General features: G+C 37.4%; 1 protein-coding gene across 1 annotated transcript in view; it reads right to left on the reverse strand.

The window, feature by feature from the left end:
- The window catches only part of LOC150080543 (sodium-dependent serotonin transporter-like), a 143,425-nt gene that overhangs the window by 77,744 nt on the left and 47,126 nt on the right, over positions 1-18,555 (reverse strand). The window contains exon 2 of the mRNA XM_090380726.1: positions 1,934-2,068. Coding sequence (XP_090236852.1) covers positions 1,934-2,068 — 135 coding nt within the window. The remainder of the gene's footprint in view (positions 1-1,933; positions 2,069-18,555) is intronic.

Below are 18,555 nucleotides of genomic sequence, written 5' to 3' on the forward strand. Positions count from 1 at the left end.
AAAATAAAATAGAAGTAAACAAATTACATTCATTCTTCGCATCCCAAGGGTTTGATCCTCCCAATCACTGCAGTTAGACGCCTGTTAACAGCTATGGCAACAGGCAAACAGAATGCTGTTTCCATAGTGACTGCGTGGTTGTCTACTTCATGTCGTGCTGACTGTCGATTTTTATGGCACTCGTGAGTGGCGAGGAACGAGAGTGCGGAATAGACGATTATTGCTGCCACCTTCAGGTGAGGGAGAAGAAGACATATTGCTAATGTTTGAAAATCTTTATTGTTCGAATGAACAATTGCAGCCACATAAGCAACCACCCGTTACAGCCAGAATGCTAGAAGTTGAACAGAATTGTTATAGCGTGATGAGTGGAAGGAAATATCGAGGCACTCCTAACCACATACAGGAGGAAAACAAAAGTAAAATGAAAAAAAAAAAAAACTTAAAAATTATAAAAGTTATATCGGGCAAAGTGATAAAAAACTGACGTCGGTATAAAATAAAACGATATTTAGTTGCAAATTACAAAGGAAGAAAATTCACCAGGTACAGAAGATTCGCCTTCAGCCAATGAATTCATTCAAGATAGTAAGTAACAACAGTTAGAAGCTAAAGATGTTTCAGGAAAAATAAAATAGAAACTATAAATTACAATACAATCAACGTGACGTTTACCATGCAATGTAAACAGGCAGTCAGAAAGACACATGGTATCCTTTAAATTGATTTATTGAACCTTTGTAAACAAAGAAAAGGATGTCATTATTCCTTCACATATGAGACGATGGTGAGATGGCAGATGCAATACTGTACTGTATACAGCTCTGGAAACCGAATAAAAAAAAAAAAAAATTACCCTTCTAGAGAAGGTGCCAAGAAGGACAACTAAATTGGCAAAAAGTAATAATCGTTGTCCTTGCGAGGCTGGCTTAGAAGATACGGACTACAAAGTTTGGCACTCGACACTTTAAGGAATTGGGGAGGTCTGATTGAGGTGTACTTATTCCGAAAGGGATGAGTAAAATAAGGGAAGTGCTTTTCGCTCATAGAAGGGAGTATAACCGAGGCGCATAAGTATAAAATCTTGTAAAATTTAGGAAAAGTAACAGAAAGCTGGATCTCTCGAATTTTACCTTCAGACGGTGTGTTATAGACTATCGAGATAAGTTACCTCCCGATGTATCCGAGGTGGCAATGTTTTACTAAAGATGGATCTAATAATTATTTTTTGTGTGAGCAGACCTTTATTTTAAATTGCAGAGCTTCTGAAACTATGAGCAACACCAATTAGACATTGCTAATTTTAATTCTATGAGAGATGCAACTGCTCGTATTACTACTGATAAAGTATCTGCTAGAGTACGTTTCCCAACCCTGGACCGCGGACTCCTGAGGGTCCATAAAGGTAGTCCGTAAAATATTTTAAATCCAGTAAACTATATGGTTTTCTGATTATCAGCGCATAAATTTTTCAATTTCTTTTAATTTTCGTTCCAAATTTCGTTTCGAAATTTCCAAACTGTCTTCAGTTATCAAGCTTCATCTGAACGTTTACCAACAGAGACGTACGTGCACGTGGTCAGCGAGTACTTTACTTCCTGGACAGGAATGATTTATCACCCTCTCCCACGCAGTCGCAGGCATTTTCCAAAGTTTCCTTATTCGCCACAGCCACATTGTCACAAGTGAGATGAGTACAATGCGAGTTCTGGAATATACATAGAAATAAAGCATAGACCTTTCTGGTATTTAATCAGTCTGCTCATAAAGTATTTTCAGATGGCCTTCTTATCTAGAGATGAAAGTTTTAAGCTCACAAAAATACAGTTTATGCAAAATGCAGAGAGAGAGAGAGAGAGAGAGAGAGAAAGAGAACGACATCTGTAACTATCGCAAGAACAATTTCATATGAAACTAATAGCAAGCAACTCACCTTTCATCATCGGGCAAAGCTTATCCCAAATCGTGAGACAGCCGCTGTGGTAGTATTGTCCTAGGGCCAATTCCAGATAAAACAGCGGTAAACCACCGAAAATCAGCATTATGGCATAAGGGATGAGAAATGCCCCTGGAAGTGAATAATAGATCCATGAAGGGTTTGTGTAGAATCATGTAAAAGTCTAAAATCACAAATTTTAAAGTCATAAAAATGTCCTCAACAATTGTAAAGGCGCATAAAATAGCATTGCTATATTAGTAACTGTAAGTAGCACTATTATTGTAATTGGTACCTAGGGCTACGTATTGGTACCTAAATTGAAACTATCTTGACTTAATAGCATATTTGCTATACATTGTTCACTCTCACTTTATTTGTTCCTAATCATGTGAGTCTTGTCAAATTCGAACTGCATCTTTTAGTTTTCTATTTATGTTTTTTTTTTTTTTTTTTGTGTTGCTTGCGCTGGCAAATTATTTTGTTTGTATCTCAGCATCAAATCATTTGCATAGTCATTGTGAGAGTACGCTGTAAAATATCCTGCTTAATATTTTTTCTTCTAGATAAAATTGATGATGAAGTGCTGATCAAAGGCAGAAATTATCTTGACTATCCAAAATTCAGTGTCCGGATTGTGGAGGATGTTACGTAGGTGAGACTAAGCGCAGGTTACGCGATAGACTGGGGAAACATAGCAGGGCGCTAAGATTGGCTAATCATGCAGTAGTTTTCAACAGGGGTGCCGCAACAACATTCTAGGGGTGCCACGTAATTTGGGCTTAAGTTACTTAAACTTATTATTATTTTTTAATTTATATGTTTATTTCATTATAGAAAGGTGTACAGTATCTTTTTAATTTTGTGGTGATCTATAATTGATGTTTACTTAGTACCTCTATATAAAGAATAAAATTATATACTGTATATATATAATTTGTATTATGAAATGTAATTTTTATAATTATATATATACACGGATATATACAGAGAGATAATCGGATCTAACAGGCAGAAAATTGAGTAGGGGTGCCGCAAAATAAAATAAATTACTTAGGGATGCCGTTATTAAAAAAAGGTTGAAAACCACTGGAATGTCTCGGGGTCGGCCGTGGAGGAACATGCCTCGGGAACCGGGCATGGGATAACAGCCGAAGGAGCTGTAATTACAGATAAGGTAGAGGGTTTCAGGAACCGGAAGTGGCTGGAGAGTCTAAGGATTTGTTCCTTGGGTGATCATAGCCTGAAAAGGGATAAGGGTTGTAGGATCAATGTAATGTAAGGTTTGAGACCATTATCCTGGATAGGGATGAGCGTTTTAAAGTCGTACAGCCCTGAGCCACTTCTGGTGCTGATATACAGGAAACGGAGCATGCGCAGGTACCATAGTACGCCCTGGGTCTGCTGGGAAGGCTTAGTACTTTATAATGAATGTTGATGCAGCAGTACTACTTATGTTGAGAAAGGCAGCAGATGCTGCCGAAAGCTTCAGTTTTAGAGTAGTACGGGTTTAACGCTTTTAATGTATAATATTTTATATTTTTATTATTTTAATATACTGTATTAATATGATTTATTGTATTTTAAAAAATTTTAAATTATATTATATTTTACAGTCGATTTTATGTATTTTATTTATTTATTTTATTTGTAATTTAATTTTATCTATGTTTAAAGTTATAATTGGTCAGAGTTTGCGACATTAATTATGGATAGATTTCCTGACCACAGAGGCCTTTTTAGTGAATCAAAGGCATATCAGAAACATGGTATCACACAGATATAAGCAGTGCAGAATTGGAATTTGGGGAGTACAATGTATACAGAAAGGACAGACAGAGTAGGAAGGAAGGAGGGGTTATGCTGTTAGTTAAGAAACACATAAAATCTAAGGAAGTGCATCCAGTTGACATGGGTGGACAGTGCAATGTTGAGTCTGTTTGGTGTGACATAAACACGGAAAGGGAAAATGAGAGTAGGAGTATGCTATAGGCCTAATAACTGTGATGAGTACAATGAACAGTTGTGCAGAGAAATAGAATGGGCCAGTAAATCAGAATGTCTCATAATGGGGGATTTTAACTTTCCAGATATTGACTGGAACCTGTGGGTTGATCACTCGCACGCTAGCAAGACTTTTGTGGATTTATTGGAGGATTGTTTTCTACAGCAACATGTTCGAAGGGCGCCCAGAGGGAGTAATACCCTTGACCTGATTATCAGCAGTGATTATTCAGGCATTAAGAATTTGCAGGTAAGGGAACCACCAGGTGACAGTGATCACAGTGTACTGATATGGGATTTACTTAAAAATGTAACTACCATCAAGGGTAAAGGGAAGGGTTTTTGTTTTCGTAAAGGTGACTATAGAGGTCTCAGACAGAATTTGCGTTTCTGTGGATCTGTTGTGTAGTCTAGATAAGTTGTGGTTCTTCCTTTCGAATGTTGATGCAGCAGCCCACAGCGCACAATCTCCAGGTCCAGGGGAAGGGAGCCCGCCAGGACCTGGAGCGCATGGGTGCTCACTGTGCAGCAGGCTCTCTAGTTGTTGTCAATTGTATGGATCGGTGGATCGACTCCAGCTTTTTCTTGTTGACTGCTGTGTTTGCTTTCTGATACCAGGCGCCTGTGCCATAGGCCAGAATAGGGATGAAGAGAGCTTTGTATAGAAGGGAGAGGGCCTCTTCTTTAGTCCCCAGTACCTCGTGGTGATTTTGGTTATCAGGGCCGAGAGCCTCCCTCGTTTGGTTCTGAGGTAGTAGAGTTGAGATGTGAAGTTTCAGTTTCGGTCTAGTATTATTCCTATATATTTTAGTTCCTGTTTGAGTTTGATGGTGGCTCCATTTATTTTGATTAGTGGGGGTCTACCAAGGTCAAAAGGTCTACTCAATACTCCTCTGTGGAGTATTGAGTTTGTCTTTTCGGTTGAGATCATTAGAAGATTCCTCTTGGCCCAATCCTGTAGCATGTGTGTGGCATGATTGCCAATGGCCTCCAGTTGAGCCCTGCTGGTCTGCTTGAAGCATCATAATCAGATCATCAGCGTATGCTTGAGTAGTGACATTTGGAATATCCAGATTTAAAAACTCATCAAGCACCAGGTTCCACAGGAGCGGCGACAGGACGGATCCATGAGAGCAGCCCCATTAACCGGTCTGGATACAGAAGTAAAGGGAGTGCTGACCGTGATTCTTCGGTTTTCCAGGTAAGATTTCAGGCAGAGAAATAGGTTTCATGGGATTTGAGCCAGCCGGAGCCTGGCCAGAACACGGCTACCAGAAGGAATCAAAGGCTCCGGCGAAGTCAATTGAGATGAGAAGGAAATATTTCCTGTTACAGTTTCTGGCTGCATCGATGATCCTCTCGAGGGCATCAGTGGTGGAGTATCCCCACCTGAAACAGAACTGGTTTCTTGACATCAATTGAGTATTCTGGTATCGGTTTTCAATTCTGTGGTAGATGAGTCTCTCAAAGAGCTTGCTCAGCATCGACAGAGGGCAATAGGTCTGTATGAGCCTGGCATGTCCTGGGGTTTAATGGGGTTTTTCAGGATAAGTCTGACTCGGGCTGTCTTTCACGAAGTTGGAAAGAAACCATCCGTGAGGCATTGATTTGCTAGGTTTAATATAGTATCTAGTATCATTTCCACTGCCTTTTTTAGTATTTCTGGCTCTATTTGATCTTCACCGGGAGTTTTCCTGTTTTGCATTTTGGCTGCAGCTATGTTGAGTACCGTTATAGTGAAAGGGGGCTCCACTGTCTGGGTGGAGTATATATCATTCTCCTCGCAAAGAGTTTTCTCTTCCTGCGTGTGTGGAGTTATTGAAGGTAGAAAGATATGGTCCAATATGTTATTAATGGAAGAGTGCCAGGATCTGGTGTATGTCCCTTGCGGTGTTAAGGTGGCAGCAATGACTTCTCCCCTGGGGAGTTGACTGGTGGTGACTTTATACACCACTCCCCAGGGGTATGCATTTCCCTCTGTGGATACAAGGGCTTCCCAGGAGCATCTATTTCTCGTGTTAATTTGAGCCGTATATTGATTCTTCACCTCCTGGTATCGCTGTCTGAGTATGTCAACCTCTGCTTAGGGCCAAGATCTGCGCGCCCTTTGGAACCTTTTTCGGGCATTATACACTCGCTGTCTTATTGCTTGGAGTTCCGGTGACCACCAGTAGACCGCTTTGGGAACGGGCTTCTTCTTCCTGATGGCCATGTTTGCTGCTTCACAATTTCCCTTCTGCACATCTTGGCTAGAACAAGATCAGGCATGTTGTAATTCATATTATATTAGTGTACTGTACTATAGTAGCAGTACCCATTAAACTCTGCAACCAATCGCGAAATTTTCGCGATTGGTTGCAGAGTTTTTTTTTTCTAGCTGTCCTAAAAAAATGTAGTCCGAGTTTTGTGGTTTTTTTATTGCCTAATATTTTCCCGAAAATTTTTGGACAACTCATTGTCATCTCTCTATAAAATACTACTGAAAAGGTCAGATTAAAAAATTACACTAAAAACTTAATTCTCTATGTAAATAGCCGTATTCTAGCTGTATTCGTTGCGAAAATTTCGCAATTGGTAGCAGTTTTCATTGCCTGAATATTTTCCCGAAAATCTTTGGACAATTCATTGTCATCTGTATAAAATAATACTGAAAAGGGCAGAATATTAAAAAGTATACCAAAAACTCACCGTTCACTTTAAAAACTCAGTCAAACTTTCATTATTAGTATTTCGTTTCTTTCGTTTTCTTGCAAATGTTTTTTCTACTGTACAGTACCTCTTCAGTATCCAGCAAATATCAGCCCTGATGTTGACATTTCAACTCCCCTTGTGCCTCATCTCCGTGTGTTTAATGCCTGTTTAAACCTCTCACCCTGTTCTTCACTTACACTTGAAGGTATATGAAATATATCAGGCTTAATGTCGAAGTTTGCAGATGATACAAAGGTTGGCAGATGTTGTTAATGACAGTAATGGCAATGTGCTGCTGCAACAGGATCTAGAAAATTTGGGCAGATGGGCTGAGAAGTGGCAACTGAAGTTTAAACATTGACAAATGCAAAGTACTCCATATGAATAGAAATAACTCAAGAGAAACGTACCAACTGTGTGGTACTACACTTAGGGTGGTAGAAAATGAAAAAGATCTGGGAGTAATTGTGCAGTCAAATATGAAGTTTTCTGAGCAATGTAGACAGGCTGCTAGGGCAGGTCATGGGGTTTTGTCAATGATATATAGGAATTTTGCTAGTAGGGAAAAGAAGGTGATTATCCCTTTGTATAAGGCAATGTTCAGACCACGCCTTGAGTACTGCGTACTGCTCTGGGGACCTCATTTTAGGACGGATGTAGAGTTGCTTGAGCGTGTACAGAGAAGAACAACAAGAGTGGTGAGACGAACGAAGGGGTCCTTTTACCAAGAAAGGCTTAAATTCTACAAATTGCAGCAGCTGGAGACTAGGCACCTGGGAGGTGATCTGATTGAGGTGTATAAGGCCTTGAATGAGTTGAGCACGCTGAATTCTGACGGGATTCTTCTGCTTGCTCAGATTGCGAACCTGAGAGGATATAAATTCAAATTGAGGAAAGACAGCTGCAGAATAAATGTGTGGAAATTTGCCTTTAGCCTGCGGGGGGTTAATTGCTGGAACAAACTTCCATCTGTCGTGGAAGGTGATAACTTAAATAAATTGAAGGAGGAACTGGACAAACGTTTAGAGGGAATGGATGTGTGAAATTGATTTTTTTTTTTTTTTTTTGTTTGATGCTACATAAGCTCATACGCTTGCTTTCTTGCATCACATGGCTCCATTACTACTACTTCCAAATATGGAAGTGTAAAAATGTACCGTGACAATCATGTTGCAGCCCAACTTCTTGAAGTTCGCCAACATATTTTCAACTGTAGTCTGGTAGTCCGGATCTTTATTGTTCTCTAAAAAATTCGCAACCACAGATCTGAACATAATGCATACCTGAATTTCTCTTTTAAATTTCGTTCTGTTATTAGTATGCAAATTTAGAGTTTTCTCTAGCTGTTCTAAAGAAATTTAGTGCGTGTTTTGTCGTAAGCAAGTAATCCAGTGCGTGTTGAATTGTTATGTCGTAAGCAGATAGGCCAGTATGCGTCGAATCCTTTGTCATTTCTTGTATCTCAGAAAACTTATAAATTTTCTTTGATTTCACCTTTTCAGACCAATCCTTAATACAATTGCAGACACATGGAAAGGCGTGTATCTTGTTCGCCGCAAGGTACGTTCAACACGACCGATCATAGTAGCAGCGGACACATCTTCCTGACTGTGACATAATTCTAAATCCTTAAATTATTACTCACCTTAAAAAATAAAAAACAAACTCGAAGTTGATAACGATAACGATAAAATGATGACTTATGAACGTTTTAAATGTAACGAATGGCAATGCGTGTATGAGCTCGCGTGCGCAACGTGGGGACATATAGTGAGCAAGCAGTGCAATGGAATCCTAACGATTAGCACTTTCTTTTGAGGTAGGCAATTTCGCAATTGGTAGCAGAGTATTATTATTTTTTTTTATTTATTTTATTTTTTTCGGAACAAAGGACACGATTGTGCGAACGCGGAAATTGTTAATCATTTAAATAGTTAAAGTGCAAATTGTTAATCAGAAAAAAATGCTTTATCAACTTAGACAACTGTTTGTTTAATAGTTAGCATCTTCCTGTGGCTCCATCTATGAAGTTAACGTTGAACTATTCTCGTTTGTAGTACAAAACTGGCCCGTTCCGTAAAATAAAACTATTCGGAATTTTTAAATTTTAACAACTTTGTGCATACCAAGGAAGAAATAGCTTCAATTTGAGACCGCTTACAGCCCGATCGGTTAAGCCTATCGTCCATACTGACTGACGAAAGAAATCGTTTTCCGTATTACATATATATATTAGTATAAAGTATTAGTATTATATTAGTGTGATGTTATTAGTGGAGTGCTTCAGGGTTCAGTGTTGGGACCATTGTTGTTTTCTGTATTTATAAACAATATTCATGAATTCATATTAGGATTAATGTCTGATTATTTGTTGCAGATTATTTGCAAAAGGTTGGCAAGGCAGTTAATGACAGTAACCAAGGTATGTTACTGTAACAAGATATAAAAAAAAAAAATTAGGCAGATGGGCTGTGAAATGGCAATTGAAGTTTAACATTGACAAATGCAAGGTGTTGAACATGGGTAGCAGTAATCACAGATTAACGTATCAACTGTGTGGTACTCTACTTAGGGTAGTGAAAAAATAAAAAAAAAATCTGTACCAGGTACATAATGCATCCTACCTCTAGCATATTTAACGTGTTGTACATTTAAGAGTCATCGGCAGGCGTAAAAACCTTTTAATTTTATTTTCAGATATTAATACAATTCATGTATAATAATATAACAATGTTTTTATTTTATTAATAATAATTACATATCGGTTACTGAAAGTATTGGTCTGTGATGACTAAAGTAGGATATATAATTTTTACATTGAAGAGAGTTTAGTTCACGATGAAATAAATACACCACCTATAGTTGTTCCATTACGTGTAGTATTCATCGAGAGATCTGATGACATGTCCAATTTGAAGAACGTTTTCATAAATGTGCACAACTCTTTTCCAGCCTCAGAGTTTAATTTTCTTTACAATTATGTAAAGAAAAAAAATTACATTCAATCTGAAAACACCAAGTGACTTGAAACCAGATTTAACGCATTTCCCAATTTCCGAAAGTTTTTTGTATCTTAAAACATTAATATTTCTGTTTCTAAATTCCTTAGCTTTACGTCAACATTATCCCGTTTATTACGTGAGAAAATTTCCTTGATCACATGTTCCTATTTTTCACTATCCTGGAAAAACTTTCAGACAAACCCAGTAGGGGAAAATGGGGCTCTCGGTTAGGCGTGTTCATGCTGATGTGGAAAAGTATCACTCTATGATCGCTTAGGGTCCAATCCGTAATGATGGTCCAGCCGAAAAGCAGATTTCTTAGGTCATGGTAACCAGTTAAGCAAAAATGTGAAATCAGCTTCATTAAAGGTAGACAGCACAGCCGATAGTTAAAAGAAATGTTTCATATATCGTAGGCACCACGCCAAGAACCACGAATGTGCAGATTTGGCACTTTTTACCTAAATACATTTTTGACGTTGTTTCTTGGTCAACTACACCCTGCCAAAGACTTATGTGTATTTCAAGGCCAAGTGATTGAAAATGTTACATGCATTTTCACTTTTTTTTTTTTTTTTTTTTGTTAGTTGTTGGCGCATCGGCTTCTGTGGCCATAATGCACCTCCCAAAGTTTTTGCATTTTACTCTGATCCAAGTCCGGGGCGGGATTCGAACCCGCGACCTTTGGGTTGCTAGGCAGGCACTTTACCCACCTGGCTAGCCCGGTCGGCTTTTTACTTATCTGTGAAAAAAAAAAAAAAAAAACAAATTCTCACCATGCAGATTCACCAATGTGGCACTTTCGTTAGTTTGGCATGGTAAATACTGACAGAGCAATTCGCGAAAGTACCACTTTCGGGTTTTTGGCATGTACAGTAAGGTGGGGGAGGTCAGCACGTGCATGCTGTTACTTGTATGGTTTTGTTTGTCTCAGTTTGCTAATCAGTATTACTGTTTAGTTGTCCTTTGTAACATATTATTTTTGCGGTCAAAAGTAATATTGTGAATAATGAGTACAAGAACGCGAAAAATTCTTGCAACGTGTTCCTCACTTCAAATGGAATCTGTTTTAGAAGTGGAAGATTGCGATCCCTTGAATGACTTTGAAGTTTCAAAGTCATTCAAGGGATGACTTTGAACCCTCCGATGACGATTATGTACCCTCCGATGACGATAGTGACCCATCACTTATGGCTTCGAAGTGCACGTACTTTTTAAAAATTATCCCCAGTTTAACAACTGTTTATACACACATTTTTTGAGCCAGGCTATTCAGAAATGGAGTGTGGCTCAATGCACTCTAAAGTTGAGAGAAAAACCAAGTATTTACCTGTGTATGTCTCTGAGGAATGTGCCCAAATAATTAGAGGCGCAAGATTAAAACCTACACCATTCTGTGTAAATATCATGCAATTCGATGACTTTTGCGATTTTACTTTTCTCGCCAAACAACTTTAAGACGCTGTTCCTTGGAGAAAAGTCTGCTGCCTTGAATTCCAAAAATGACAGGAGGAGCACGTCACAATGTTTTACAAAAGAAACTACAAAGGTGAATTTATAACAGTAAACCTAAAAAGACCTAAAGGAAAATCTAGCAATGAGCAACCGAACCTTCCCAAAGTCTATATGTGCTTTGTATATCTCAAGCATAGCCTAAAGATTTAATGAAAATGTGCCAAGATTTGACAATACCGAAGGAGTATCACAAATTCTATTTAAAATTAAAAGCATCAGTAAAAATAAGGGATATTACCAGCACTGGATTTAAGTGAAGAATCTGAATATGAAGAAGATATTGAAAATTAATTTATACCAACTTTTATGTTATTGTAAACACGTGTTATTAATACATTTTTCATTTATTTATATGTATATGTTATTCTAACCTCGTTTTCTTAATAAATTATTCATTTCTGACCAACAAAAATGTGTTAAAAAAAATTTTTTTTTTCACCTTTTCATCAGATTCATTCTTTATGAATCTGACAAACATTCAAACTTCACAACACCAAAACCACGAAAGTGCTTTTCAAGCCCCTGTGACAATCTTAAATTATCAATATGGATTAAAAACAGCATATTTGAAAGGTACTTATAAGACATTTAGTTAAATAACTTAAAAACTTGATTTTTCTAAAGTCAAAGAAGCTTTAAATGTGTTTTTCTCAAAACTATCTTCTTGCAGATTCGTGGTTTTGGCGTGGGATCGACGATATATTCTATGCCTTGTCTTGATTCGATAAATGACGAGGGTAAGCACTTTTAAGAAAGAGCAATAAATGTTCACGGAATAAATTTTTGGCAATAACCCGAATATCAGTTGTGGATACCGCTGGCATAAAAATCGCAATATTAATTTTTTGCTGACTAGACTGCTCAATAAGATCACGTCATTTAAATACCTAATTAGGCTAAATAATGCGATCTTGCAGTTTTCAATGCTAAAATTACTATTTTAGGCGGTGGGTTACTTGAAGATTACCTGATTATACAAGTATTTCTTTTTTTGTACTAATAAACTTAAAATACACCTAACACAAAATCCGATCTCTCTCTCTCTCTCTCTCTGTAATTTTTAGCTTTAGATAGGCTGTGACATTCAAAGGTTCCACCACTCTCTTCACTACATAGATATACTGTTGGCGGTCGAAGAATGAAGAGTGTGACGAGTACATTCTAAAATGTATCTTCAGGTTTAAATGAAATATAAATTTGTTAAATATAATGCGTTGCACACACTGTACACAAGATTTATACGAAATATATAGAGGGCTCTCAATATCCGTCGACTTTCTTATTGGTCGTTTTTCATATCCGTTGCCCACTACTTGACAGCATTATACTCTAATCCAGTGGTTTTCAACCGGGATGCCGCGGTAAACTAGGCTGCCGCAACGACATTCTTGGGGTACCGTGTAATTTGGATTTAAGTTACTTAAAGTTATTATTTTTTTAAAAATTTGTATATCCATTTCATTATAAAAAGGTGTACGGTATCCATTGTACCGTATCTTTTTAATTTTGTGGTGATCTTTATTTAGTTTTTTTTTTTTTTTTTTTATGTGAACCCCAAACACGAGAGGTATTAGAACCTATAGTACTTAGTACCGTGCTTGGGTTGGAGGTTGAGAAGACGAAAGAAGATATTTGTTGACATTGGACTTGAACTTCTGTAGATTGTAATTTTCTGGAAATATGTAAGGAAGGTTGTTCCAGAAAATGGCAGTGGAATGAATAAATGAGGAAGATGAAAAGTTGGTTCTGTGGGTTTGAAGTTGGACAGTAAATGGATGTTGGATGGTGGCGGCACGTGTTCGGACTGTTCTGTTTTGAAAGAGAGAGCGGGAATTATAGAAGACAATTCAGAAGAACAGTGCCCATGGAAGTATCTGTAGAAGAGGCATGCAGCAGAAACAGTACGTCTATGAGAAAGCGAGTGGAGAGACTCTGTTAGAGATGAATCTTTAATTAACCTAATTACCCTCTTCTGAATGGAATCAAGAAGCCTGAGAGAGGTTTTGGGGGCACCACCCCAGATGTGGGAACAATATTCCATGGCAGGGCGGATTTGCGATTTATACAGAGTGAGCAGCTGTTTGGAAGAAAAGTAACACCGAGAGCGAAAGAGAAAACCAAGTTTTTTAGATGCAGAGGAAGCAATATTTGTAATGTGCTTGTGCCAAGAGAGATTAGAAGTCAGGGTAATCCCCAAAAGAGATATATCATTTTGCCTAAAAATCGGAGTGTCACCAAAGATAAGCATTGGAGCAGAAGAATCCTTTTTGCGAGATATAAGACACGACTGAGTTTTAGAAGGTTGAAATCAAATAAGTTGTCTTTGCCCCACTGGAGAATTACCTGAAGATCGGCATTTAAGGAATTAGTAGTAGATTTTCGAGAAGTTGAAGCTGATTGAGCAGGACAAGGTTTCACAAAATGGAAAGTGGAATGCAATGTGCTATCATCGGCAAAACTATGGATAGGATTTCCGGTCAATGGAAGAAGGTCATTAATATACAAGAGGAAAAGAGTGGGGGAAAGAACTGAACCTTGGGGGACACCGGCATTAGTGGAGAAGTTAGAAGACAGAGAGCCATCTACCATCACCCTCAGTGAGCGATCAGAGAGAAAACAGGATAACCAATTACTAAAAACAGTTGGCAAACCATAAGATGGAAGCTTGTTTAGAAGACCTTTATGCCAAACACGATCAAAAGCCTTTGAGATGTCAAGAGCAACTACTTGTGTTTCACCAAACCTTTCCATTGAATTAGTCCATAAATGGGTAACATAAGCCAGAATATCACCAGTGGATCGACATTGACGGAATCCATACTGGCGATCGTTGATCAGACGGAAGGTTTCCAGGTAGTTTAAGAGTTGGCGGTTAATTGATTTCTCCATTACTTTAGAAAGAGTAGAAGTAATTGCAATGGGACGATAATTGGATGGGAGGGATTTGTCACCTCTATATAAAGAATAAAATCATTTTAATTATAAAGGTATATATTAAAAGGTTGAAAACCACTGTGTTAGGTATTTCTTTTGGCCTAGAGGTGCCGTGAAAAAATTACTGGGACACTACCGAGAAAGTTTGGGAAGCTCTGCTCTAACCCGTCGTTGGTTCTTTTATCCGTCGCCACCTGTCTCACGCGTCATGTACGTAATTCCAATTGCTCGGCCACGTCATTCTACTAGAAACTACATAAATACACAAAATAATGGGAAAAATTAACAGTGGACAGAAAGTTTAAATTTGGCTATTTTTTGACGTTAAAAACGTTTTTACTGGCGTTATTACAAAAATTTTGTAACGAAAAACCGTCATGCGAAAAGCGTTACGAAAATTTATTCCAGTTTAATTTATCTTCTACTGGTCCAAATTTAATGAAAATTTGCACAGAACTTCATCTTAGCTCTATACTAGAGGATAAACTTTCTAACCTCTGAAAATGCAGTAGTTTTACCAGGATAGTGGAAAATATGAACATGTGATCAAGGAAATTTTCTCACCTTAAAAACAGGATAATGTGGACGTATAGCATATCGTTGGAAAAATAAGGAATTTAGAAACAGAAATATTAAAGTTTTTAAGATACAAAAAAAACTCTCGGAAACTGGGAAATGCGTTAAATTTGGTTTCAAGTCACCCGGTGTTTTCAGATTGAATGTAATTTTTTTTCTTTACAATTAAACTCTGAGGCTGGAAAAGAGTTGTGCACATTTATGAAAACATTCTTTAACTTGGACATGTCATCAGATCTTTCGATAAATACTACACGTAATGGAACAACTATAGATGGTGTATTTAGTCGTGAACTAAAATCTCTTCGGTGTAAAAATTATATATCCTACTTTAGTCATCACAGACCAATACTTTCAGTAACCGATATGTAATTATTATTAATAAAATAAAAACATTGTTATGTTATTATCCATGAATTTTATTAATACTGTATCTGAAAATTAAAACGTTTTTAACACCTGCCGATGACTCTTAAATGTAAAACACGTTAAATATGCAAGCGGCAGGACACATTATGTATCTGGTACAGAATTTTTTTTTTTTCCAATATAAGTTTCAATGTAATTTTTCAATAACACTGGTACGTGTCAATCACTGGAATAAAATGTGTCCCTGCATTATCGAGATTTTGACAGTACAATGAAATTTATATATACTGTATATAGGCACCTTCTGGAGGTGAAAAGATAAGATGGATATAAGTTATATAGATATATTTTTTAAACGCAGCAAAAGTCAGGCATTCATGCTTTTTTGTAATTATTAATACTAATTCATTTACGGTCCTAAATAAGTCCTGAATATTGCTGAAACGGGATTGACGTGGAATAAAATGTCTAACATTACTTTCATCGCAAAGAAAAAGAAGAGCTTTCAAGTCATAAGTCACCTAAAAATCAAATGACTTCTGGGAAGCAATCTGTATGCGATTTCAAGGTGAAACTGACATCTACGAGAATAATCCAAGAGCTTTCAAAGATTTTAGCTTCCTGTGATTTGGAAGTAAAACACGAAAGACTGGAATAGAAGGACCTTGTTCCACGAGCGGTTCCGCCGATATTTCTGTTCTGCAATAAAAATTTCCCTCGGAAAGTACGACTTCGCAGAGAAAGCATTGCGGAACGTCAGCAGGAGCTTTTAAATGAGTACCGAATTCAGAGAGATCTCTCTTGTTGCAGCGAAGATCATGGAGGCATACTTTTCCTTAAGAAGAAGGATTATGCCTCCAGGAATCCACAGACCTCTTCTTCTGGATTTTAAGTTTCTGGCATCAACGTGATTGAGTGATTGAATCATTCGCTTCTCAAGAAGTAAACTGATATACAGGAATGTTTAAAACATTAAACATACGTACGTTATCACGAAAATTATTATTAAACTATTTTCATTGTATTTATTTACCCAAAAAGTGAGTTAACGTTCAGGTTTATGATTTCTATGGAACCAATTACTGTCATAACATGTTCGTCTGTTGTATCCATTGCTGTTCGTCTCTGTCGTATCCGTTGCATTTTTAAAGAACAAATTTAACGATGGATATCGAAGACCCACGCTATTTATTTCTTTTCTCTCTCTTTTTTTTTTTTTTTTTTTTTTAATCCTAGGCAGCCACTTTATAACTCCAATGATAAGAGCATATGCAAAATAAGCTTCCCATAACTTACACTGTCATTGTCAATAATAACTGATATGCTTATGTCCAGAACCTACTTCAAGTATTTTCTTTTCTGAGGCACGCCTGAATTTTAACACTCCTGTCTTGCATCTGTGCTCTTTGTTAGCTTTTACGTGCTGAGTGCTGCCGTCTGTTACACTATTCTTTAGGTATAACTTTTCGACCACAGTGCTTGAGTATTTCTTGAGTGCATATGGAGAAACTTTGAAAGTTTAAAATCGCTAGAAAATTGATTGAGGAACGTTTTCGTATATTTTTACTTATTTTCACACTCTTTTTTTTTTTTTTTTTTTTACCTTCCGCGGCATATTGCCTTACTAGGCTTGCCCAAGAGTCGGCTTTCATTCTATAGTCACCAGATGCTTAATGTAATATAATAATGACCAATATAAATGTGATTTCATTTTAAAGCAGCGTTGTACTGTGATGGGAGCACAGCACATACAGTATTATGTATTTAATGCCGTTTATCTGCTCACCAGCGATTTATTTCTAGTCACAACAATCTATTGTTGCGTCCTGCAGCACATGCTTCCATTTCTAGCAAGGAGTACGTAAAGTACTCTCGAGCACAGATGTTACTGACATTTAATATAGTCAGGGGTAAATCTTTCCTTTGAGGATAGCCAGGTATTAGAGGCTGCGTCTAATGCCCTAGCTGTGTGACATGGAAAGAGTGCCTAAATTAACGAAGTGAGCACGAAGCATTATGGCGATTGTCGTTCTCCACGGTAGGGCTGTCTAATCTGTAAGATTGAGGTTTGCCACCACTTAGTGGATAGTTAATTCCAAAATTTTTTTCTAGATTAGCAAAACAACTTGTACGAACAATGAAAGTTGTTTATTATTGATTAGAATAGGGTTCTCAACCTGTAGGTCGCGACCCACGAGGGTCCGCGAGCAATTTAAAGGGGGTTTAATTTTTTTTTTTAATCTTGGTTTTTTTCGTTTATTTACAATAAAATAATTGTTTTTATAAAGCAAGGGTCGTCACTGTTTTTTTTTTTTTTTTTTGATACACAGATTAAAATTTAATTAAGAGTTATTTCACGCTCAACTCTAAATCAAATGAAATTATTAGTTTTATTCATGGAGGGGATTTCACAAATTTATTTATCATTTTAGGGAGTCGTGATATCGCAAAGTTTGAGAATCCCTGGAATTTATAATACACAGTTAAACTTAATTTTATTGTTAAAATATTTGACTCAGTATGTGACTATATTTCCTGAATGCTATCCATCCGAAATTTATTCTTCTCTTGGCTTCCAGCCATTTATCATTATTACAGCTAATTACTTGTCCAAAATAAGTATATGAATCCATGTTTTCAATTTCTGCTGATTCAATGATTATATCCCTTACTGTGGCATACCTGTTCTTCATTACTTTTGTTTTAACCATATTCATCTTCAGTCCAAAATCCTTACTAACTCTGCATAACTGATTAAGATTTTCCTCTAATTCTTTGGGATCATGGCTTATGATCACAATGTCAACTGCAAATTGTAAATGGTTTAGGTACCCTCCATTCACATCGACTCCTTTCTGCAACCAGTCTAATCTTCTGAAAGTTTCCTCAAGGGCAACAGTAAACAACTTCGGAGATATTGTGTCTCCTTGTCGAACTCCTTTCTCAATTTTAAATTTGCCTACTATCCTTGCTAGTCTAATAAAGGAGGTAGCGATCTCATATATTTTCTTCAAAATCCTAATGTGTGGGATGTCTATGCCTTGTCTTTCCAGTGCCCGAAACGTTGCCTTATGCTTTATGGAATCAAATGCCTTTTCATAATCTATAAATGCCAGGCATAATGGCATTATACACCGATGAATCAAAACATTATGACCAGCGAGTCGTTATGCAAATCGAAGCAACTCTGCAGGTGACCTAAGGCGCGTTATTGCTAGTTTGTTATTTCGTTTTTAGGAGCATTAGCAACTAAGGCCATATTGCTCCGGGGATATGCGGTGATCATTCCCTGACATTTCGGCATGTCTGCGCGGGTAGCACAGTGTATAGTAGTATCGTCACCGTCCTCCCCACACCGGGTGGAAAAGGCCTGGGTTCGAATCCCGTCGATGACGCGAGGAACTTTAATGGGCTTTTTTCACTCCGTGGCTGAATTAGTCGGTCTCAGGCGTAGATAGCAAGGTTTTTCTCCCCAGTAACTGGGGTTTTTTTCGTCCAGCAAATCAGGCAAATCGACCATAGAACAAT

Source organism: Mastigoproctus giganteus, chromosome 9, assembly GCF_048544385.1.
Source record: "Mastigoproctus giganteus isolate SK-2022 chromosome 9, ASM4854438v1, whole genome shotgun sequence".
Lineage (NCBI taxonomy): Eukaryota > Metazoa > Arthropoda > Arachnida > Uropygi > Thelyphonidae > Mastigoproctus > Mastigoproctus giganteus.